Raw genomic sequence first — 23,254 nt, forward strand, 5'->3', positions numbered from 1 at the left:
TGAGGGGCACCCCAAAAATTGGGGGCAAAAGGACCCCAAAATTGGGGAGAGACCCCAAAAGGGGTCGGGGAGAATGAGGGGTCCCCAAAATTGGGGAGGGGACCCCAAAAGGGGGTCGGGGGGTTGGGGAGGGGTCTCACCTCCTCTGAGGTCGCAGCCCCGAAGGTCCCACGGGCACCTGGGGGGAGGAGGGCTGAAGGGGAGGGACCCCCAAAAAATCCAACCCCCCACCAAGGACCCCCAAAACCACCCCAAAATCCCCCAGAATCCCCCAAAACCTCCCAGGGACCCCCAAACCTCCCCCAACCCTCCCCCAAAACCCTTCAATCCCCCCAAACCACCCCAAAGACCCCCTGAAACCCTCCCAGAACCCCCCCCAAAACCCCTCCATGGACCCCCAAAACCACCCCAACCTCCCAAAATCTCCTCAGGGACCCCCAAAACCTCCCCCAAAGACCCCCCTGAAACCCTCCCAGAACCCCCACCCCCAAAACCCCTCCATGGATCCCCCAAAACCCCCAAATCCCCTCAAGGGACCCCCAAATCCCCCAACCCCCAAACCCCCAAAGTCCCCAAGAATCCCTCCCCGAGCCCCCAAACCCCCCAAAACCCCTCAAAATCCTCCCACGGACCCCAAAGCCCCCAAAACCCCCTCAAAATCCCCTCAAAACCCAAAGCCCCCCAAAAATCCCCCCCCCCTGAGCCCCCAAAACCCCCTCAAAACCCCCCAAACCCCCAAAGACCCCCAAGACTCCCTAAAATCCCCTCAAAAGCCCCCAAGACCCCCAAAACCCCCTCAAACCCCCAAAGACCCCTCAAGACCCCTAAAATCCCCTCAAAAGCCCCCAAACCCCCCAAAATCCCCAAAACCCCCTCAAAACCCCCAAAGACCCCCCAAACCCCCTCAAACCCCCCAAAGTTCCCCAAAAGCCCCCAAAACCCCCAAAATCCCCTCAAAACCCCCCAAACCCCAAAGCCCCCAAAATCCCCTCCCGAGCCCCCAAACCCCCCAAAGTCCCCAACTCAAAACCCCCCAAAACCCCCACAAAACCCCCCAAAGACTCCCCAAAATCCCCTCAAACCCCCCAAAGTCCCCCAAAACCCCCCAAGACCCCCAAAACCCCTCAAAACCCCCCACAGACCCCAATGCCCCCAAAATCCCCTCAACCCCCTCAAAACCCCCAAACCCCAAAGCCCCCAAAATCCCCCCTGAGCCCCCAACCCCCAAAACCCCTCAAAACCCCCAAGACCCCTCAAAACCCCCTCAAAACCCCCAAGACCCCGAAAGTCCCCCAAAATACCCTCAAAATCCTCCCACAGATCCCAAAACCCCCCAAAGACCCCCCTAAGACCCCCCAAAATCCCCTCAACGCCCCCAAACCCCAACCCCCCAAAAATCCCCCCGGAGCCCCCTCACCCAGCTCCCAGGCAGGAGACCCTCAGCCCTGAACGCCCGAGGGTCCTGGGGGCACAGAGGGGCTGGGGGTCAAGGTCACCCAAAAGGACCCCCGGAAGGGACCCCACCCTAAAAAGGGACCTAAAAACTCGGGACCCCCCCCCAAGGGGGTGGGACCCCCCAGAAGGGGCTCAGGGAGGTCCTAAAAGGGACCAAAACCCCCCCAAAAGGGACTCGGGGACCCCCAAAAGGGACTGGGGGACCCCCCAAATGACCCAATTTACACCCCAAGGGGAATCAGGGACCCCAAAAGGGACCAAACACCCCCAGAAGGGACCAAAACCCCCAAAAGGGACCAAAACCCCCAAATGACCCAATTTACACCCCAAAGGGAATCAGGGACCCCCAAAGGGACCAAACCCCCAAAAGGGTTCAGGACTCTCAAATTAACTAATTTACCCCCCAGGGGAATCGAGGACCCCCAAAAGGGACCAAAACACCCCCAGAAGGGACCAAAACCCCCCCAAAAAGGGACCAAACCCCCCCCAAATGATCCAATTTACCCCCCAAGGGGAATCAGGGACCCCCAAAAGGGACCAAACCCCCCCCAAAAGGGACTCGGGGACCCCCAAAAGGGACTAAAAACCCCCCAAAAGGGACCAACCCTCCCCAAAAAGGGCTCGGGGACCCCCAAAAGGGACCAAACCCCCCCCAAAAGGGACCAAAACCCCCCAAAAGGAACCAACCCCCCCCAAAAAGGGCTCGGGGACCCCCCCAAGTGACCCAATTTACACCCCCAGGGGAATCAGGGACCCCCAAAAGGGACCAAACCCCCCAAAAGGGACCAAATCCCCCCCAAAAAGGGACTAAAACCCCCCAATTGAACCAATTTACCCCCAAGGGGAATCAGGGACCCCAAAGGGACCAAAACCCCCAAAGGGACCAAATCCCCCAAAGGGACCAAATCCCCCCCAAAAAGGGACTCGGGGACCCCCCCAAATGACCCAATTTACCCCCCAGGGGAATCAGGGACCCCCCAAAGGGACCAAATCCCCCCCCAAAGGGACCAAAACCCCCCAAAAAGGGACCAAAACCCCCCCAAATAACCCAATTTACCCCCCAAGGGGAATCAGGGACCCCCCAAAGGGACCAAAACCCCCCCAAAAGGGACTCGGGGACCCCCAAAAAGGGACCAAATCCCCCCCAAAAAGGGACCAAAACCCCCAAAAGGGACCAAAACCCCCAAAAGGGACCAAAACCCCCAAATGACCCAATTTACCCCCCAAGGGGAATCAGGGACCCCAAAAGGGACCAAAACCCCCAAATGGGACCAAACCCCCAAAGGGACTCAAGGACCCTCAAAAGGGACTGGGACCCCAAATAACCCAATTTACCCCCCAAGGGGAATCAGGGACCCCCCAAAAAGGGACCAAACCCCCCCAAAAGGGTTCAGGGACTCCCAAATTAACCCAATTTACCCCCCAGGGGAATCGAGGACCCCCAAAAGGGACCAAAACCCCCCCAAAAGGGACCAAACCCCCAAAGGGACCAAAACCCCCAAAGGGCTCAAGGACCCCCAAAAGGGCTCAGGGACCCCCAAAAGGGCTCAGGGACCCCCCAAGGGACCCAATTTACACCCCAGGGGAATCAGGGACCCCCAAAAGGGACCAAACCCCCCCAAAAGGGACCAAAACCCCCCCAAAAGGGTTCAGGGACTCTCAAATTAACCAAATTTACCCCCCAGGGGAATCGAGGACCCCCAAAAGGGACCAAAACCCCCCAAAAGGGACCAAATCCCCCCCCAAAGGGACCAAATCCCCCCCAAAAAGGGACTCGGGGACCCCCCCAAATGACCCAATTTACCCCCCAAGGGGAATCAGGGACCCCCAAAAGGGACCAAAACCCCCCCAAAAGGGACCAAAACCCCCCCAAAAGGGACCAACCCCCCCCAAAAAGGGCTCGGGGACCCCCCCAAATGACCCAATTTACACCCCCAGGGAATCAGGGACCCCCAAAAAGGACCAAAACCCCCCCAAATGGGACCAAACCCCCCAAAGGGACCAAAACTCCCTAAAAGGGACCAAAAACCCCCCAAAAGGGACCAAACCCCCCAAATGACCCAATTTACCCTCCAGGGGAATCAGGGACCCCCAAAAGGGACCAAACCCCCCCAAAAGGGACCAAACCCCCCCAAAAGGGCTCGGGGACCCCCCAAGTGACCCAATTTACACCCCCAGGGACTCAGGGACCCCAAAGGGACCAAAACCCCCAAATAACCCAATTTACCCCCCAGGGGAATCAGGGACCCCCAAAGGGACCAAAACCCCCAAAGGGCTCAGGGACCCCCAAGTGACCCAATTTACACCCCGGGGACTCAGGGACCCCCAAAGGGACCAAAACCCCCAAAGGGACCAAATCCCCCAAAAGGGACTAAACCCCCCAATTGAACCAATTTACCTCCAGGGGAATCAGGGACCCCAAAAGGAACCAAAATCCCTCAAAAGGGACCAAAACCCCCAAAGGGACCAAACCCCCAAAGGACTCAGGGACCCCAAAGGGACTGAGGGACCCCCAAGTGACCCAATTTACACCCCAGGGGAATCAGGGACCCCCAAAAGGGACTAAAAACTCCCCAAAAGGGACCAAACCCCCCCCAAAAGGGCTCAGGGACCCCCAAAAGGGACCAAAAACCCCCCCAAAAGGAACCAACCCCCAAAGGGACTAAAACCCCCCCAAATGACCCAATTTACCCCCCAGAGGAATCAGGGACCCCCAAAAGGGACCAAACCCCCAAAAGGGACTCGGGGACCCCAAAAGGCCCCAATTTCCCCCCTCCCCTCCTCCCTCCTCCCCCCATACCGATACTTCATGCCAGGGGTCGCTCCCGGGGATGGGTGGGGAAGGGGCGGGAGGAGGATCGCCCTTCTCGGTGGTGGAGCCGCCGCCGCCCCTCCCCACCCCCTCCTGCCCCTCCCCCACCTCCTCCTCCTTTCCCTGGAGTGTTTTGGGAGCCCCCTTTGCCTCCCCCTCCCCCACCCGTCCCCCTCCCCCACCCCTGCCGCCCCTCCCCCTCCTGCCGCCCCTCCCCCCGCCGCCGCCCTCCCCCCGTCGCTGCGGCCCCGCAGGCTTCTGCTCGGTGCAGGCGATCGACACCTGCATTTGGGGGTCTGGGAGGTTTGGGGGTCTGAGGGGTCTAGGGGGCTTGAGGAAGGTGGTCGGGATGAGGGAGGGGAGGGGTGGCGGAAAAAGCGGGGGGGGAGGGGCTTAAAGGCAAAAAAAAAGGGGGGGGTCGTGGAGGAAAAGGAGAGAACCAGGAGAGAGGAGGGGGAGGGGAGGCCACGCCCACCAAAATAAAGCCACGCCCACCGAGGTAAAGCCACGCCCACTCAGCAAAAAGCCACGCCCACTCGGATAAAGGCGTAGGGAAAGCCACGCCCACCGGAAAAGGCGCGCTTGGATAAGCCACGCCCACCAAGCAAAGGTCACGCCCACCCAGTAAAGGCCACGCCCACCCAACAAAGACCACGCCCACCCAGCAAAAAGCCACGCCCACCCAGCAAAGAAACCCACAAAAAAAACCCCAAAAAAATAAAAAAAATAAAAAACGGGAAAAGGGGAATTTTTTGGGGGAAAAAAAATGAGGGAATTTGGGGTGAAGAAAGGGAGGATTTGGGGAAAAAGAAAAAAGTAGGAAGTTTGGGGGGAAAAGGAAGGGATTTGGGGAGGGGAATGGGAGGAAATTTGGGGGGGAAAGAGGAAATTGAGGAAAAATGAGGAAATTCGGGATGAAAAGTGGAAATTTTGGGGGGAAAAGAGGAATTTTGGGGGCAAAAAGGGAAATTTGGAGGAAAAAATGAGGAAATTTGGGGCAAAAAGGGGAAATTTGGGGGGAGGGGAAGGCGGGATCCCCTCCCCCACCCATCAGCGAGGAGGGGGCGGGGCGTGACGTCACACCGAATGACGTCATCGACAAAAGGACACGAATTAATGACGTCACCACCTTCGGGGGGAGGGAGCTCCCAAAATTTATTGCTTGTGAATCCCGAGGGGGAGGAAAGGAGGTCCCCCACCCCTCCCCCGGGGATCCCCCGTGACGTCATCGGGGTCCTCAAAGACCCCTCAGTTTTGGTTCTGCCCCTCCCCCCCCCTCATTTTGGGGTCCCCCCTCCCCCCACTAAAGAGGGGGGGTCCCCAAAATCGTTGGGGGGGGTCCCCAAAATCCTGGAGGGATCCTTGAAGTCCTGGGGGGTCCCCAAAGTCTTGGGGGTCCCCAAAATCCTTGGGGGGGTCCTTGAAGTCCTGGGGGGTCTCCAAGTCCTGGGGGGTCCCCAAAATCCTGGGGGGGTCTCCAAAGTCCTGGAGGGGTCTTTGAAGTCCTGGGGGGGTCCCCAAAATCCGGGGGGGGTACTTGAAGTCCTGGGGGGTCTCCAAACTCCCAGGGGAGGTCCCCAAAATCCTTGGGGGGGTCCCCAAAATGCAGGGGTATCCCCAAAATCCTGGAGAGGTCCTTGAAGTTCGGGGGGGGGGGTCCCCAAAATCCTTGGGGGGGTCCCCAAAATCCTGGGGGGGTCCCCAAAATCCTGGAGGGGTCCCCAAAATCCAGGGGGGGTCCCCAAAATCCTGGAGCATCCTTGAAGTCCTGGGGGGTCCCCAAAATCCTTGGGGGGGGGTCCCCAAAATCCTGGAGGGGTCCTTGAAGTCCTGGGGGGTCCCCGAAGTCTTGGGGGGGTCCCCAAAATCCTTGGGGGGGGGTCCCCAATGATGTCCTGGGGGGTCCCAGATTTTGGGGTCCCCCCCATTTTTTTTGGGGGGGTCTCTCCCATTTTAGGGGTCCAGCAGCACCTCGAGTCCATTGGGGGGGGTCTCTGATACCCCAAATTTGGGGGGGTCTCCGATGTCCATGGGGGTCCCCCTCTCCATTTTTGGGGTCCCCCTCTCCATTTTTAGGGTCCCCCTCCCCATTTTCGGGGTCCCCCTCCCCAATTTGGGGTCCCCTCAGGGGTCCAGCAGCACCTCGAGTCCATTGGGGGGGGGGTCTCTGATACCCCAAATTTGGGGGTCCTTGAAGTCTTGAGGGGTCTTCAGTGACGTCCTGGGGGTCCCCCCCCCATTTTTGGGGTCCCCCCCCATTTTGGGGGTCCCCATCTCCATTTCGGGGTCCCCCTCCCCGATTTGGGGTCCCCTCAGGGGTCCAGCAGCACTTGGAGTCCATTGGGGGGGGGTCTCTGATACCCCAAATTTGGGGGTCCTTGAAGTCTTGGGGGTCTCTCAGTTTGGGGTCCTCCATTTTGGGGTCCCCTCTCCATTTTGGGGTCCCCCTCCCCAATTTGGGGGTCCCCTCAGGGGTCCATGAGCACCTCGAGTCCATTGGGGGGGGTCTCTGATACCCCAAATTTGGGGGGGTCTCTGATGCTCCGATGTCCTGGGGGTCCCAGATTTGGGGTCCCTCCCCATTTTCGGGGTCCCCCTCCCCGATTTGGGGTCCCCTCAGGGGTCCAGCAGCACCTCGAGTCCATTGGGGGGGGGTCTCTGATACCCCAAATCTGGGGGGGTCTCTGATGTCCATGGGGTCCCAGATTTGGGGGTCCCCCCCATTTTTGGGGTCCCCCTCTCCATTTTTGGGGTCCCCCTCCCCGGTCTGGGGTCCCCTCAGGGGTCCAGCAGCACCTCGAGTCCATTGGGGGGGGGTCTCTGATACCCCAAATTTGGGTGGGTCTCTGATGTCCATGGGGGTCCCCCCCATTTTTGGGTCCCCCTCTCCATTTTCGGGGTCCCCCTCCCCATTTGGGGTCCCCTCAGGGGTCCAGGAGCACCTCGAGTCCATTGGGGGGGTCTCTGATGCCCCAAACTTGAGGGGGTCTCCAATGTCCTGGTGGTCCCCCCCAGATTTGGGGTCCCTCTCCCCATTTTCGGGGTCCCCCTCCCCATTTTTGGGGTCCCCCTCTCCATTTTTGGGGTCCCCCTCCCCGATTTTCGGGGTCCCCCTCCCCGATTTGGGGTCCCCTCAGGGGTCCAGCAGCACCTCGAGGCCGTGGCGGGGGGCGCGGGCGGGGGGCACCCCCCGGGCCAGGTGGGTGAGGCGCCCGGGGTGCAGCAGAGCCCACCCCGGGGGGGGCGCGGGGACCCCGCACTGGTAACGGGGGAAGTGCCACCCCCCGCCCTGGGGGGACAGGAACCAGTTAGAACCAGTACAAACCAGTATAAACCGCTATAAACCAGTAGAGAGCAGTTAGAACCACTATAAACCAGTATAGGCCAGTCTGAACCAGTATGGACCACTAACACACCCCCAGTGCCACCCCCCGCCCTGGGGGGACACACACACCAGTTAGAACCAGTATAAACCAGTTAGAACCAGTTAGAACCACTATAAACCAGTTAGAACCCGTATAAACCATTATGAACCAGTATGGACCACTAACACACCCCCAGTGCCACCCCCCGCCCTGGGGGACACACCAGTTAGAACCAGTTAGAACCAGTTAGAACCAGTTAGAACCAGTATGAACCAGTATAGACCAGTTAGAACCACTATAAACAAGTATAGACCAGTATGAACCACTATAGGCCAGTTAGAACCAGGATGGATCAGTATGGGCCAGTTAGAACCAGTAACACACCCCCAGTGCCACCCCCCGCCCTGGGGGGGGACAGGAACCAGTTAGAACCAGTATGGACCAGTATAAACCAGTATAAACCAGTATAAACCAATACAGAGCAATCAGAACCAACATAAACCAGTATGAACCAGTATGGATTAGTAACAGCCCCCCCAGTGCCACCCCCCGCCCTGGGGGAACACACACCAGTTAGAACCACTATAAACCACTATAGTCCGGTATGAACCAGTATAGACTAGCACAGACCAGTATAAACCAGTATAGACCAGTATGGACCACTAACACCCCCCCAGTGCCACCCCCTACCCTGGGGACACACACACCCCAGTTAGAACCAGTATAAACCAGCACAGACCAGTATAAACCAGTATAGAGCAGTTAGAACCACTATAAACCAGTTAGAACCAGTATAAACCAGTTAGAACCACTATAAACCCCTATAGGCCAGTATGAACCAGTATGGACCAGTAACACACCCCCAGTGCCACCCCCCGCCCTGGGGGGGACACACACCAGTTAGAACCAGTTAGAACCAGTATAGACCAGTATAGACCAGTTAGAACAGCTATAAACCAGTTAGAACCAGTTAGAGCCAGTATAGACCAATATAAACCACTATAAACCAGTATAGGCCAGTTAGAACCAATATGGATCAGTATGGGCCAGTTAAAACCAGTATGAACCAGTAACACACCCCCAGTGCCACCACCCAGGCCCTGGGGGGGGACAGGGACAAGTTAGAACCAATATAGACCAGTTAGAACCAGTTAGAACCAGTACAGACCAGTTAGAACCAGTATGGACCAGTAACACACCCCCAGTGCCACCCCCGCCCTGCAGTGTACAGGGACCAGTTAGAACCAGTAGGGACCAGTCAGAACCAGTATAAACCGCTATAAACCACTTAGAACCAGTATAGACCAGTTAGAACCAGTATGGACCAGTAACACACCCCCAGTACCACCCCCGCCCTGCAGTGTACAGGGACCAGTTAGAACCAGTAGGGACCAGTCAGGACCAGTTAGAAGCACTCTAAACCACTCTAGACCAGTTAGAACCAGTATAGACCAGTTAAAGACAGTTAGAACCGCTATAGACCAGTTAGAGCCAGTATAGACCAGTTAGAACCAGTATGGATCAGAAACACACCTCCAGTACCATCCACCGCCCTGGGGGTGACAGGGACCAGTTAGAACCAGTAGGAACCAGTCAGAAGCACTCTAAACCGCTCTAGACCAGTTAGAACCAGTATAGACCAGTACAGACCAGTAGAGACCCGCGGCCCTCCCAGTGCCCTCCCAGTCCCTCCCAGTGCTCCCAGTGGGTACCTGGGCGTGGCTGAGGCTGACGCTGAGGCTGATGGTGGCCGAGGGGCGGGGCTTGGCCTGGGGGGCGTGGTCAGAGTGGGCGTGGCCAGAGTGGGCGTGGTCAGAGTGGGCGGGGTCGTAACGAACCACCGAGCTCAGCACGGTCCGGCCCTGGGGGGAGGGGGAAAAGGGGCGGGGCTTGGAGGAGGAGGGGCTTGCAGGGAGGACACGCCCCAAAGGAGCCCCACCCACCAAACCACACCCACCCACCAAGCCCCGCCCACTCATTTAAGCTCCACCCACTCCAAGCCCCACCCTCTTCTGTTAAGCCACGCCCACTGTTTTAAGCCACGCCCACCACAGGGCTTGGCCACGCCCTAAATCTGCTCCTGACAGGCCACGCCCACTCAGCTACATCATCACTTGGCCACGCCCCTTTAAAAGCCCCATCCACTTATTGGCCACGCCCTCTCCAGAGCCCTTCTGGTGGCCACGCCCATTTACTCCCACCACACCCCTTGCCCTGACCACGCCCCCTTTTATCAGACCCCACCCCTTATCCCCTCCCACCAAGCCCCGCCCACCACAAAGACCACACCCCTTTCCCAAGCCACACCCACCCCAGAAGCTCCACCCACCTTTTAAGCCCCACCCACCACAAAGACCACACCCCTTTCCAAAGCCACACCCACAACAAAGCTCCACCCACCCCTTAAGCTCCCACCCCAAGACCACACCCCTTTCCAAAGCCACACCCACATCAGAAAGCTCCACCCACCCTTTAAGTCCCACCCTCCCCAACCCCACCCCTTACAAGCCACACCCCTTAAAAGCCCCACCCACCATGCAGGCCACACCCACATAATTGACACCTCCCAAGCCCCGCCCCTCTTGGGTAGCTCCACCCCCTATGAGCCCCATTTACACTCCCATCAGGCCACGCCCACCCCAAGCCCCTACAGAGTGTGAAGCCCCACCCACCCCAAGCCACGCCCACCCTGAGCCCCGCCCCTTTAATTTACACCCCTCTTCCCCATTAAGCCCCGCCCATCTCAAGCCCTGCCCCTCGGGTAGCCCCGCCCTTTATGAGCCCCATTTACACACCCCTTTTCCTATCGAGCCCCACCCACAAGCCACGCCCCCAATGTGAAGCCACACCCACCCCGAGCCACACCCACATCAAGCCCCGCCCCTTTACGAGCCCCATTTACACCCCCTCTTCCCCATTGAGCCACGCCCACCCAAGCCACGCCCCCAGTTTGAAAAGCCCTGCCCATCCTGAGCCCCTCCCACCCCAGCCACGCCCCCAATGTGAAGTCACACCCACCCAGAGCCACACCCACCCTTAGCCCCGCCCCTTTATGAGCCCCATTTACACCCCCCTTTCCCTACAAGCCCCACCCACACCAAGCCACGCCCCCAATGTGAAGCCACACCCACCTCAAGCCCCACCCCTGGACAGCCCCACCCCTTTATGAGCCTCATTTACACCCCCTTTCACATCGAGCCACGCCCACCCCAAGCCACGCCCCCAATTTGAAGCCCCGCCCACACAAGCCCTGCCCCTAGGGCAGCCCCGCCCTTTATGAGCCCCATTTACACACCCTTTTCCTACAAGCCCCACCCAGCTCAAGCCACGCCCCCAATGTGAAGCCACACCCACCCTGAGCCACACCCATCTCAAGCCCCGCCCCTCGGGTAGCCCTGCCCCTTTATGAGCCCCTTTTACACACCTCCTTTCTCTACAAGCCCCACCCACCCCAAGCCACGCCCCCAATGTGAAGTCACACCCTCCCTGAGTCAAGCCCACCCCAAGCCACGCCCCAATGTAAAAGCCACACCCACCCTGAGCCCCGCCCACCCCAAGCCACCCCTCCAATGTAAAGCCATACCCACTCTGAGCCCCGCCCACACCAAACCACGCCCCCTGGACAGCCCCGCCCTTTATGAATCCCATTTACACATCCCCCTTCCCCATCGAGCCACGCCCACCCAAACCACGCCCCCAGTGTGAAAGCCCCGCCCATCCTGAGCCCCTCCCACCCCAGCCACGCCCCGAGTGAAGCCACACCCACCCCGAGCCACACCCACATCAAGCCCCGCCCTTTATGAGCCCCATTTACACACCCCTTCCCCATTAAGCCACGCCCACCCAAGCCACGCCCCCAATGTGAAGCCACACCCACCCTGAGCCCCGCCCACCCAAGCCACGCCCCAATGTGAAGCCACACCCACCTCAAACCCCACCCTCGTGTAGTCCCGCCCTTTATGAGCCCCATTTACACCCCCTTTCCCATTAAGCCCAGCCCACCCTAAGCCACGCCCCAGTGTGAAAGCCCCACCCATCCTGAGCCCCGCCCACCCCAAGCCACTCCCCAATGTGAAGCCACTCCCATCTCAAACTCCACCCCCTCAGGTAGCCCCGCCCTTTATGAGCCCCTTTTACACCCCCTTTCACACCCCCTTTCCCTACAAGCCCCACCCACCCTAAGCCACGCCCCCAGTTTGAAAAGCCCTGCCCATTCCGAGCCCCGCCCACCCCAGCCACGCCCCCCAATGTGAAGTCACACTCACCCAGAGCCACACCCACATTAAGCCCCGCCCCTTTATGAGCCCCATTTACACCCCCTTCCCCTACAAGCCCCACCCAGCCCAAGCCACACCCCCAGTGTGAAAGCCCCGCCCATCATGAACCCCACCCACCCCAAGCCCCGCCCCCTTGTGACGCCACGCCCACCTTGGGGCGGTACCCCGGGAAGAGCCGCCGGGCCAGGGGGGGCAGCAGATCCCGAAGGGCCCCCCCGAAAACAACGTCGAGATCCAGCAGGGACAGGGGCAGGGCTTGGGACCACTCCTGGAACACACGGGGGACACCTGGGGACACCTGGGGATACCTTACATATACCTGGGGACACCTGGGGACCACTCCTGGAACACACAGGGGACACCTGGGGACACCTGGGACACCTTAACACACCTGAGACACCTCACATACACCTGGGGACAGCTGGGGACACCTGGGGACACCTTACATATACCTGGGGACACCTCACATACACCTGGGGACACACCTGGGGACACAGCTGGGGACACCTGGGGACACCTGGGGCACACCTGGGACACACCTGGGACACACCTGGGGACAGCTGGGGACACCTCACATACACCTGGGGATACCTGGGGATACCTGGGGACAGCTGGGACACCTGGGGACAGCTGGGGACACCTGGGATACCTGGGGACACCTGGGGACACCTGGGACACCTGGGGACATGGGGACACCTGGGGACACACCTGGGACACACCTGGGACACACCTGGGGACAGCTGGGGACATGGGGACACCTGGGGACACACCTGGGACACACCTGGAACACCTGGGGACACACCTGGGACACACCTGGGACAGCTGGGGACACCTGGGGACACCTGGGGACACACCTGGGACACACCTGGAACACCTGGGGACACACCTGGGGACACACCTGGGGACAGCTGGGGACACCTGGGGATACCTGGGGACACCTGGGGACACCTGGGGACAGCTGGGGACACCCGGGACAGCTGGGACACACCTGGGACAGCTGAGATAGACCTGGGACACACCTGGGGACACCTCACATACACCTGGGGACACCTGGGGACACCTGAACCCCATTTTTTGGGGTCCTGAATCCCATTTTTTTTCGGTCCTTTTCCCCCTCCCCAAAACCATGCTGGCCCCGCCCACCCTCCCTGAAGCCCCGCCCACCTGGTGATGGATCCACCCAACCTCCCCAAAGCTCCACCCACCTGGTGATGCTCCGCCCACCTCCAAAAAGCTCCACCCACCTGGTGATGCTCCACCCCCTCCTCCAAGCCCCGCCACCCTCCCCGAGCTCCGCCCACCTGGTGATGCTCCGCCCACCATCCCGAAGCTCCGCCCACCCTCCCAAAGCTCCACCCACCTGGTGATGCTCCGCCCACCCTCCCCGAAGCTCCACCCACCTGGTGATGCCCGCCCCCTCCTCCAAGCCCCGCCCACCCTCCCCGAAGCTCCGCCCACCTGGTGATGCTCCGCCCACCCTCCCCGAAGCTCCGCCCACCTGGTGATGCTCCGCCCACCCTCCCCGAAGCTCCGCCTCCTCACGCAGGTCCCGCCCCAACTGCTCCGAGAAGAGCGGGAACTGGAACACGTCGGGACACGGCTGGGGGGACCCAAACACACCTCAGGGACCCCAAAATCACCTCGGGGACCCCGAAAAACATCCCAGGCACCCCCAAAAACACCTCAGGGACCCCAAAAACACCTCAGGGACCCCCCAAAAACACCTCAGGGACCCCAAAATCCACAGGAGACCCCCCAAACACACCTCAGGGACCCCAAAATCACCTCAGGGACCCCGAAATCACCTCGGGGACCCCAAAAACACCTCGGGGACCCCCAAAAACCCCCAAAAACAGCTCAGGGACCCCAAGAACCCCTCAGGGACCCCCAAAAACACCTCAGGGACCCCCCAAAAACACCTCAGGGACCCCAAAAACCTCTCAGGGACCCCGAAGTCACCTCAGGGACCCCTAAAAACATCCCAGGCACCCCCAAAAAACACCAAAAACACCTCAGGGACCCCAAAAACACCTCAGGGACCCCGAAAACAACTCAGGGACCCCGAAAACAGCTCAGGGACCCCGAAAATCCACAGGAGACCCCCCAAAAACATCCCAGACACCCCCGAAAACACCTCAGGGACCCCGAAATCACCTCAGGGACCCCCCAAAAACAACCCAGGCACCCCCAAAAACACCTCAGGGACCCCGAAATCACCTCAGGGACCCCCCCAAAAAACAACCCAGGCACCCCCAAAAACCCCAAAAACATCTCAGGGATCCCAAAAAACAGCTCAGGGACCCCAAAAACACCTCAGAGACCCCCAAAAAACAACCCAGGCACCCCCAAAAACCCCAAAAACACCTCAGGGACACCAAAAACCTCTCAGGGACCCCGAAGTCACCTCAGGGACCCCTAAAAATATCCCAGGCACCCCCAAAAACCCCAGAAACACCTCAGGGACCCCAAAAACACCTCAGGGACCCCCAAAAACACCTCAGGGACCCCAAAAACATCTCAGGGACCCCCAAAATCCACAAGAGACCCCCAAAAAACAACCCAGGCACCCCCAAAACCCCAAAAACCCCTCAGGGACCCCCAAAAACCCCTCAGGGACCCCCAAAAACAACCCAGGCACCCCCCAAAACCCCAAAAACCCCTCAGGGACCTCCACAATCCACAGGAGACCCCCAAAAACAGCTCAAAGACCCCCCAAAACCCCAAAAACCCCTCAGGGACCCCAAAAACCCTCAGAGACCCCCAAAATCCACAGGAGACCCCCAAAAACAGCTCAAGGACACCCAAAACTCTTCAGGGACCCCAAAAAACATCCCAGGCACCCCCAAAAACCCCTCAGGGACCCCCCAAAAACACCTCAGGGACCACCCAAAAACACCTCAAGGACCCCGAAATCACCTCAGGGACCCTCCAAAAACATCCCAGGCACCCCCAAAAACACCTCGGGGACCCCAAAAACAACTCAGGGACCCCCCAAAATCCACAGGAGACCCCAAAAACAGCTCAAGGACCCCAAAAAACCCCTCAGGGACCCCCCAAAAACACCTGGGGGACATCCCCAAAAACCCTTCAGGGACCCCGAAAATCCACAGGGAACCCCCCAAAAAACACCCCAGGGACCCCCAAAAACACCTCAGGGACCCTTCAAAAACATCCCAGGCACCTCCAAAAAACACCTCAGGGACCCCGAAACCACCTCAGGGACCCCCAAAAAACATCCCAGGCACCCCAAAAAACACCAAAAATACCTCAGGGACCCAAAAAAACATCCCAGGCACCCCCAGAAACCCCTCAGGGACCCCCCAAAAACCCCTCAGGGACCCCAAAAAACATCCCAGGCACCCCCAGAAACCCCCAAAACACCTCAGAGACCCCGAAAACACCTCAGGGACCCCAAAAAACATCCCAGGCACCCCCAAAAACCCCAAAAACACCTCAGGGACCCCGAAATCACCTCAGGGACCCCCAAAATCCACAGGAGACCCCCCAAAAACACCTCAGGGATCCCAAAAACCCCAAACACACCTCCAAAAACCCCAAAAACACCTCAGGGACCCCGAAATCACCTCAGGGACCCCCCAAAAACACCTCAGGGACCCCCCAAAAACCCCCAAAACCACTCAGGGACCCCAAAAACCACCATAAGGGAGGAATTTGGGTGATTTGGGGGTGATTTGGTTGATTTGAGGTGATTTGGGGGTTTTGGGGTAATTTGGGGGTGATTTGAGGTGATTTTGGGGTGATTTCAGATGATTTTGGGGTGATTTGGGAGGTTTTGGGGCAGTTTGGGGTGATTTCAGATGATTTTGGGGTGATTTGGGAGGTTTTGGGGCAGTTTGGGGTGATTTCAGATGATTTTGGGGTGATTTGGGAGGTTTTGGGGCAGTTTGGGGTGATTTTAGGGTAATTTTGGGGTGATTTGGGTGGTTTTGGGGCAGTTTCAGATGATTTGGGGGTGATTTGGGGGTGATTTGGTTGATTTGAGGTAATTTTTGGGGTGATTTTAGGGGGGTTGAGGTGATTTTGGGGTGATTTGAGGTGATTCTGGGGTGATTTGGGGGGTTTGGGGGGTTTTGGGGTAATTTGGGGGTGACTTGGTTGCTTTGAGGTGATTTTGGGTGATTTTGGGGTGATTTGGGGTAATTTTGGGATGATTTTAGGGTGATTTTGGGGTGATTTGAGTTAATTTTGGGATGATTTTGGGTGATCTGGGGGTAATTTTGGGGTGATTTTGGGTAATTTTGGGGTGATTTGGGGATTTTGGATTAATTTTGAGGTGATTTGGGGTAATTTTGAGGTGATTTGGTTGATTTGAGGTGATTTTGGGATGATTTTGGGGTGATTTTGGGATGATTTTAGGGTGATTTGGGGTAATTTTGGGGTAATTTTGGGGTGATTTTGGGGGGATTTGGGGGTTTTGGGGGTAATTTTGGGGTAATTTTGGGGTGATTTGGGGTGATTTGGTTGATTTGGGGTAATTTTGGGGTGATTTGGTTGATTTGGGGTAGTTTTGGGGTGATTTGGGGTGATTTTGGGGTGATTTGGGTGATTTTGGGGTGATTTTGGGGTGATTTTGGGTGATTTTGGGGTGATTTGGGTGATTTTGGGGTGATTTTGGGATGATTTGGGTGATTTGAGGTAATTTTGGGGTGATTTGGGGTGATTTGGGGTTTTTGGGGTGCCGGTACCTCCTGGAGCAGCTCCGGGGGGGGTTCCTGGTCCAGCACTCGGCTGTAATTGGGGTGCACGTACTGATGGGCCCAGTCCTGCGAAACAGCCCTTACTGGGAGCACTGGGAGCACTGGGGGGGACTGGGGAGGGACTGGGATGAACTGGGAAGGACTGGGAGGGGAATGGGGGGCACTGGGAGGGACTGGGATGGAACTGGGAGGGACTGGGAAGGGGAATAGGGGGCACTGGGAGGGACTGGGAGGAACTGGGAAGGACTGGGAGGGAATGGGGGGGCACTGGGAGGGACTGGGAGGGAATAGGGGGCACTGGGGGGACTGGGAGGGAATAGGGGACACTGGGGGGCACTGGGAGGACTGGGAGTGGAATAGGGGGACACTGAGGGGACTGGGAGGGACTGGGAGGAGATTGGGGGGACTGGGAGGGACTGGGATGAACTGGGAAGGACTGGGGGGAATGGGGGCACTGGGAGAGGACTGGGATGGAACTGGGAGGGCCTGGGAGGGGAATAGGGGGCACTGGGGGGGACTGGGAGGAGTGGGATGGAACTGGAAGGGACTGGGAGGAATGGGGGGCACTGGGAGGGACTGGGAAGGGGAATAGGGGGCACTGGGAGGGACTGGGAAGGGGAATAGGGGGCACTGGGGGACTGGGATGGACTGGGAAGGACTGGGAGGAATGGGGGCACTGGGGGACTGGGAGGGACTGGGAGGGGAATAGGGGACACTGGGGGGACTGGGAGGGACTGGGAGGGATTAGGGGGACTGGGGAGGACTGGAGGATGAACTGGGAAGGACTGGGGGGGAATGGGGGAGCACTGGGAGGGACTGGGATGGAACTGGGAGGGCCTGGGAGGGAATAGGGGGCACTGGGGGACTGGGATGGAACTGGGAGGGACTGGGAGGGGAATGGGGGCACTGGGGGGACTGGGAGGGACTGGGAAGGACTGAGATGGAACTGGGAGGGACTGGGAGGGGAATAGGGGGCACTGGGAGGGACTGGGAGGGGAATGGGGGGCACTGGGGGGACTGCGATGGAACTGGGAGGGACTGGGGTGGAACTGGGAAGGACTGGGATGGAACTGGGAAGGACTGGGAGAGAATGGGGGGCACTGGGAGAGGGACTGGGAGGGAATGGGGGCACTGGGGGACTGGGATGGAACTGGGAGGGACTGAGATGGAACTGGGAGGGACGGGGGACTGAGATGGAACTGGGAAGGACTGGGAGGGGAGATGGGGGGCCTGGGAGGGGAATGGGAGGCACTGGGAGGGAAGTGGGGAGCACTGGGAGGGAATGGGGGCACTGGGGGGACTGGGAGGGACTGGGAGGGATTGGGGGGACTGGGGAGGGACTGGGGATGAACTGGGAAGGACTGGGAGGAATAGGGGGCACTGGGGGGGACTGGGAGGGAGTGGGATGGAACTGGAAGGGACTGGGAGGGGAATGGGGGGCACTGGGAGGGACTGGGATGGAACTGGGAGGGACTGGGGGGAACTGGGAGGAAACTGGAAGGGACTGGGGAAGGAATGGGAAGGACTGGGATGGAAGTGGGAGGGACTGGGGGAAACTGGAGGGGGGTTAATGGGAGCACTGGAAGAGACTGGGAAGGACTGGGGGGCACTGGGAGGAACTGGAGAAGACTGGGGGAAACTGGGAGAGAACTGGGAGTGACTGGGAGGGAACTGGGAGAGAACTGAGAGGCACTGGGAGAGACTGGGATGGAACAGGGAAGGACTGGGAGGGTCTGGGAGGGACTGGGGGAGCACTGGGAGAAACTGGGAGGGATGAGGGGGGTCTGTACTGGTCTGTACTGGTCTGTACTGGTCTGTACTGGTACCCAGGGGTTGTGGGGTCGCTCCCAGAGCTCGGGGTGCAGGGACTGGGGGGGGCTCTGGACTGGTCTATACTGGTCTATATTGGTCTGCACTGGTCTGTACTGGTCTGTACTGGTCTGTACTGGCCTGTACTGGTCTATACTGGTCTGTACTGGTACCCAGGGGTTGCGGGGCCGCTCCCAGAGCTCGGGGTGCAGGGGCTGGGGGGGGCTCTGGACTGGTCTGTACTGGTCTATACTGGTCTATACTGGTCTGTACTGGTCTGCACTGGTCTGTACTGGTCTATACTGGTCTGTACTGGTCTGTACTGGTCTGTACTGGTTTATAGGAATCTATGCTGGTCTATACTGGTCTGCACTGGTACCCAGGGGTTGCGGGGCCGCTCCCAGAGCTCGGGGTGCAGGGACTGGGGGGGGCTCTGGACTGGTCTGTACTGGTTTGTAGTGGTCTCTACTGGTCTGTACTGGTCTGTACTGGTCTGTACTGGTCTATACTGGTCTGCACTGGTACCCAGGGGTTGCGGGGCCGCTCCCAGAGCTCGGGGTGCAGGGGCTGGGGGGGGCTCTGGACTGGTCTGTACTGGTCTATACTGGTCTGTACTGGTCTGTACTGGTTTATAGGAATCTATACTGGTCTATACTGGTCTATACTGGTGTGCACTGGTACCCAGGGGTTGCGGGGCCGCTCCCAGAGCTCGGGGTGCAGGGGCTGGGGGGGACTCTGGACTGGTCTGTACTGGTTTGTAGTGGTCTCTACTGGTCTGTACTGGTCTATACTGGTCTGTACTGGTCTGTACTGGTGTGCACTGGTACCCAGGGGTTGCGGGGCCGCTCCCAGAGCTCGGGGTGCAGGGGCTGGGGGCGTCTCTGGACTGGTCTGTACTGGTCTGTACTGGTTTATACAGATCTATACCGATCTATACTGCTCTATACTGGTCTGTACTGGTTTATACTGGTGTGTACTGGTACCCAGAGGTTGCGGGGTCGCTCCCAGAGCTCGGGGTGCAGGGACTGGGGGAGGCTCTGTACTGATCTGTACTGGTTTGTAGTGGTCTGTACTTGTCTGTACTGGTTTATACAGATCCATACTGCTCTATACTGGTCTGTACTGGTCTGTACTGGTCTGTACTGGTCTGCACTGGTACCCAGGGGTTGCGGGGCCGCTCCCAGAGCTCGGGGTGCAGGGGCTGGGGGGCTCTGGATTGGTCTGTACTGGTCTGTACTGGTTTATACAGATCTATACTGGTCTATACTGGTTTATACTGGTCTATACTGGTTTATACTGGTCTATACTGGTACCCAGGGGTTGCGGGGCCGCTCCCAGAGCTCGGGGTGCAGGGGCTGGGGGGGGCTCTGGACTGCTCTGTACTGGTCTGTACTGATTCATACAGCTCTATACTGGTCTATACTGCTCTATACTGGTCTGTACTGGTCTATACTGGTGTGCACTGGTACCCAGGGGTTGCGGGGCCGCTCCCAGAGCTCGGGGTGCCGCCGGGACGCGTTGAACCCGTTGGTCACCACGAGGTGCCCGAAGTGCTCCCGGTTGGTCACGTGCAGGAACAGCCCCTGGGGGGAAGGGGGGAGACCCCAAAATAGTCATGGGACACCCCAGGACCCCAAAATAACCCCAGAACACCCCCCAGGATCCCAAAATAAACCCAAAATAACCCCAGGACCCCAAAATAGTCATGGGACACCCCCCAGAAACCCCAAAATACCCCCAGGACCCCAAAATAACCCCAGGACCCCAAAATAGTCATGGGACACCCCCAGGACCCCAAAATAACCCCAGAACCCAAAATAGTCATGGGACACCCCCCAGGACCCCAAAATAACCCCAGGACATCCCCCCAGGACCCCAAAATACCCCCAGAACCCCAAAATATTCATGGGACACCCCCCCAGAAACCCCAAAATAACCCCAGGACACCCCCCAGGACCCCAAAATATTCATGGGACACCCCCCAGAAACCCCAAAATATTCATGGGACACCCCCCAGAACCCCAAAATAACCCCAGGACCCCAAAATAACCCCAGGACACGCCCCAGGACCCCAAAATAAACCCAAAACCCCAAAATACCCCTGGGACACCTCCCAGGACCCCAAAATATTCATGGGACACCCCCCCAGAACCCCAAAATAACCCCGGTGAGACCCCAAAATAACCCCAGGACACCCCCCCAGGACCCCAAAATATTCATGGGACACCCCCCAGGGTGGTTTTGGGGTCTTTGGGGTATTTTCAGGGGTATTTGGGGGGTTTTTGGGGTGGTTTTTGGGGGTCTTTGGGGTATTTTCAGGGGTATTTGGGGTGTTTTTGGGGTCCCCAGGGGGGTCTCACCTCCTCTCGTGCTCGGGCACAAAAGGCCATGTCGGGGTCCAGGTGGGCGTGGTCGAAGATTGGCCCCTCCCCCAGCGGTCCCCGCAGGGCGGCCCCGCCCACCAGGTAGGCGTGGCTGACGTAGGGCACGTTCCACACCCCCCTGGACACGCCCACCACGTCAGGGACACGCCCACAGCGAGCCACGCCCACCCTGACCCACCCAGCACCCACAGCAAGCCCCGCCCACCCCAAGCCCCGCCCACCCCACCCAGCACCCCAGCAAGCCCCGCCCTCCAAACCACCCAGACCACGCCCACCACCCACAAGGCCACGCCACAGCGAGCCCCACCACCCAGACCCACCCAGCACCCGCAAGCCCCGCCACCCCAAGCCCCACCCACCCCACCGCTTTAGCAAGCCCACCCCTCTAAACCACCCAGACCACCCACCACCCACAGGGACACGCCCACCGCAGGCCCCGCCCACCTCGACCCCACCCAGCACCCACAGCAAGCCCGCCCACCCCAAGCCCCACCCACCCCATTCAGCACCCCAGCAAGCCCCGCCCACTCGAAACCACCCCAGACCACGCCCACCACCCACAAGGCCACGCCCATGGTGAGCCACGCCCACCTTGACCACACCCAGCACCCCAGCAAGCCCCGCCCACCCTAAGCCCCACAGGCCCACCCAGACCCACAGCAAGCACCGCCCACTCCAAACCACCCAGACCACGCCCACCACCCACAGGGACGCGCACACGGTGAGCCACGCCCACCCTGACCCCACCCAGCACCCACAGCAAGCCCCGCCCACTCTAAACCACCCCAGACCACGCCCACCACCCACAGGGACACGCCCACAGCGAGCCACACCCACCTCGAGCACACCCAGGAGGGACCCCCCCACCCCCCATCTCCCACCCATGGGCGGGGCCAGAACCTCCCAGGGGGTGTGGCCAAGGTGGGTGTGGCCATGTTGGGCGTGGCCCAGGTGGGTGTGGCCCACGTGGGCAGGTCCAAAATGGGTGTGTCCCTGGTGGGCGTGTCAAAAATGGGCGTGTCCCCAAGGTGGGCATGTCCCCAGGTGGGTGTGTCCAAAACGGGTGTGGCCCAAATGGACATGTCCCCCCAGGTGGGCGTGTCCTTTGGGTGGGCATGTCCCCAGGTGGGTTTGTCCAAAATGGGTGTCTCCCAGATGGGTGTGTCCCCAGGTGGGCGTGTCCCCAGATGGGTGTGTCCCCAGGTGGGCGTGTCCCCAGATGGGTGTGTCCCCAGGTGGGTGTGTCCAAAATGGGTGTGTCCAAATGGGCGTGTCCCTAAGGTGGGCGTGTCCCCAGCTGGGTGTGTCCCACCAGTGGGCGTGTCCCCCCGGTGGGTGTGCCTACCCAAGGTGGGTGTGTCCCTATTGGGTGTATCCCCCCAAGATGGGCGTGTCCCCCCATGTGGGTGTGTCCCCTGCAGGGTGGGTGTGCCCCAGCTGGGTGTGTCCCTATTGGGTGTGTCCTCAGGTGGGCGTGTCCAAAATGGGTGTGTCCCAAATGAGTGTGTCCCCAAGGTGGGTGTGTCCAAAAATGGGTGTGTCCCCCCAAGATGGGGGCATCCCCCAATGGGTGTGTAAAAAATGGGCATGTCCCCAAGGTGGGCGTGTCCCTTTTGGGCCTGTCCCCCCAAGGTGGGCGTGGTCAAAATGGGCGTGTCCCCCCAAAGTGGGTGTGTCCAAGGTGGGCATGTCCCCAGGTGGGTGTGTCCCCCCGGGTGGGTGTGTCCCCAGGTAGGTGTGTCCCCTGCAGGGTGGGCGTGTCCCCCCAAGGTGGGTGTGTCCCCAAGGTGGGCGTGTCCCCCCAAGGTGGGCGTGTCCCCCTCACCGTCTCCTCCCGGTGACGACGTCCACGTAGTCGGGGGCTCGGGCGTAGAAACCGTCGGGGCTCAGAGCCCCCCAAAAATTGGACCAGAGCTGGCCTGGCCGGGACAGGAGCGGGGCCAGGACCTGCCTGGGGGGGGCAAAGAGGGGGTCAGAGGATTTTTGGGGGATCAGGGGGGATTTTGGGGGGGTAAGAGGGGGTTTTGGGGGTCAGGGGTTTTGGGGGGCTCAGGGGGGTCTTTGGAGGCTCAGGGACCCCCAAAAATTCGACCAGAGCTGCCCGGCCAGGACAGGAGCGGGGCCAGCACCTGCCTGGGAGGCAGAAAGTTTTGGGGGGTCTTTGGGGGGCTCAGAGGGGTTTTTGGGGGCTCAGGGACCCCAAAAATTCAACCAGAAGCTGGCCTGGGTGGGACAGGAGGGGACCAGCACCTGCCTGGGGAGAGCAAGGAGGGGTCAGAGGATTTTGGGGGGTCAGGGGGTTTTGGGGGAGTAGAGAAGGGTTTTGGGGGGCTAGAAGGGAGTTTGGGGGGCTCAGGGGGTCTGGAGGGCTCAGGGCCCCCAAAAATTCAACCAGAGCTGCACTGGGTGGGTCAGGAGCGGGGCCAGGACCTGC

At 59.7% G+C, this 23,254-nt stretch overlaps 2 protein-coding genes across 2 annotated transcripts; both read right to left on the minus strand.

Annotated features, from left to right (window-relative positions):
- Window positions 1–5,489: 5,489 nt before the first annotated feature.
- LOC126652244 (cleavage and polyadenylation specificity factor subunit 6-like) lies at window positions 5,490–6,957 on the minus strand. Its single transcript, XM_050338916.1, has 2 exons — window positions 6,754–6,957; window positions 5,490–6,409 (listed from the first exon to the last, which is right to left on the minus strand). The coding sequence occupies exons 1-2, from the start codon at window positions 6,848–6,850 to the stop codon at window positions 5,571–5,573; spliced, it is 936 nt and encodes a 311-aa protein (XP_050194873.1). The 5' UTR covers window positions 6,851–6,957; the 3' UTR covers window positions 5,490–5,570.
- Window positions 6,958–7,344: 387 nt separating this feature from the next.
- LOC126652243 (multifunctional procollagen lysine hydroxylase and glycosyltransferase LH3-like) lies at window positions 7,345–22,771 on the minus strand (the record flags this gene model as incomplete). Its single annotated transcript, XM_050338915.1, has 8 exons — window positions 7,345–7,556; window positions 9,345–9,494; window positions 12,061–12,177; window positions 13,408–13,509; window positions 16,616–16,693; window positions 19,906–20,019; window positions 20,797–20,938; window positions 22,646–22,771. Coding segments are annotated over 8 exons (985 nt in total), but the record flags the coding sequence as incomplete, so codon positions are not given.
- Window positions 22,772–23,254: the final 483 nt, after the last annotated feature.

This window comes from Myiozetetes cayanensis, unplaced genomic scaffold (genome assembly GCF_022539395.1).
Source record: "Myiozetetes cayanensis isolate MyiCay16 unplaced genomic scaffold, myiCay2020 scf715, whole genome shotgun sequence".
Classification (NCBI taxonomy): domain Eukaryota; kingdom Metazoa; phylum Chordata; class Aves; order Passeriformes; family Tyrannidae; genus Myiozetetes; species Myiozetetes cayanensis.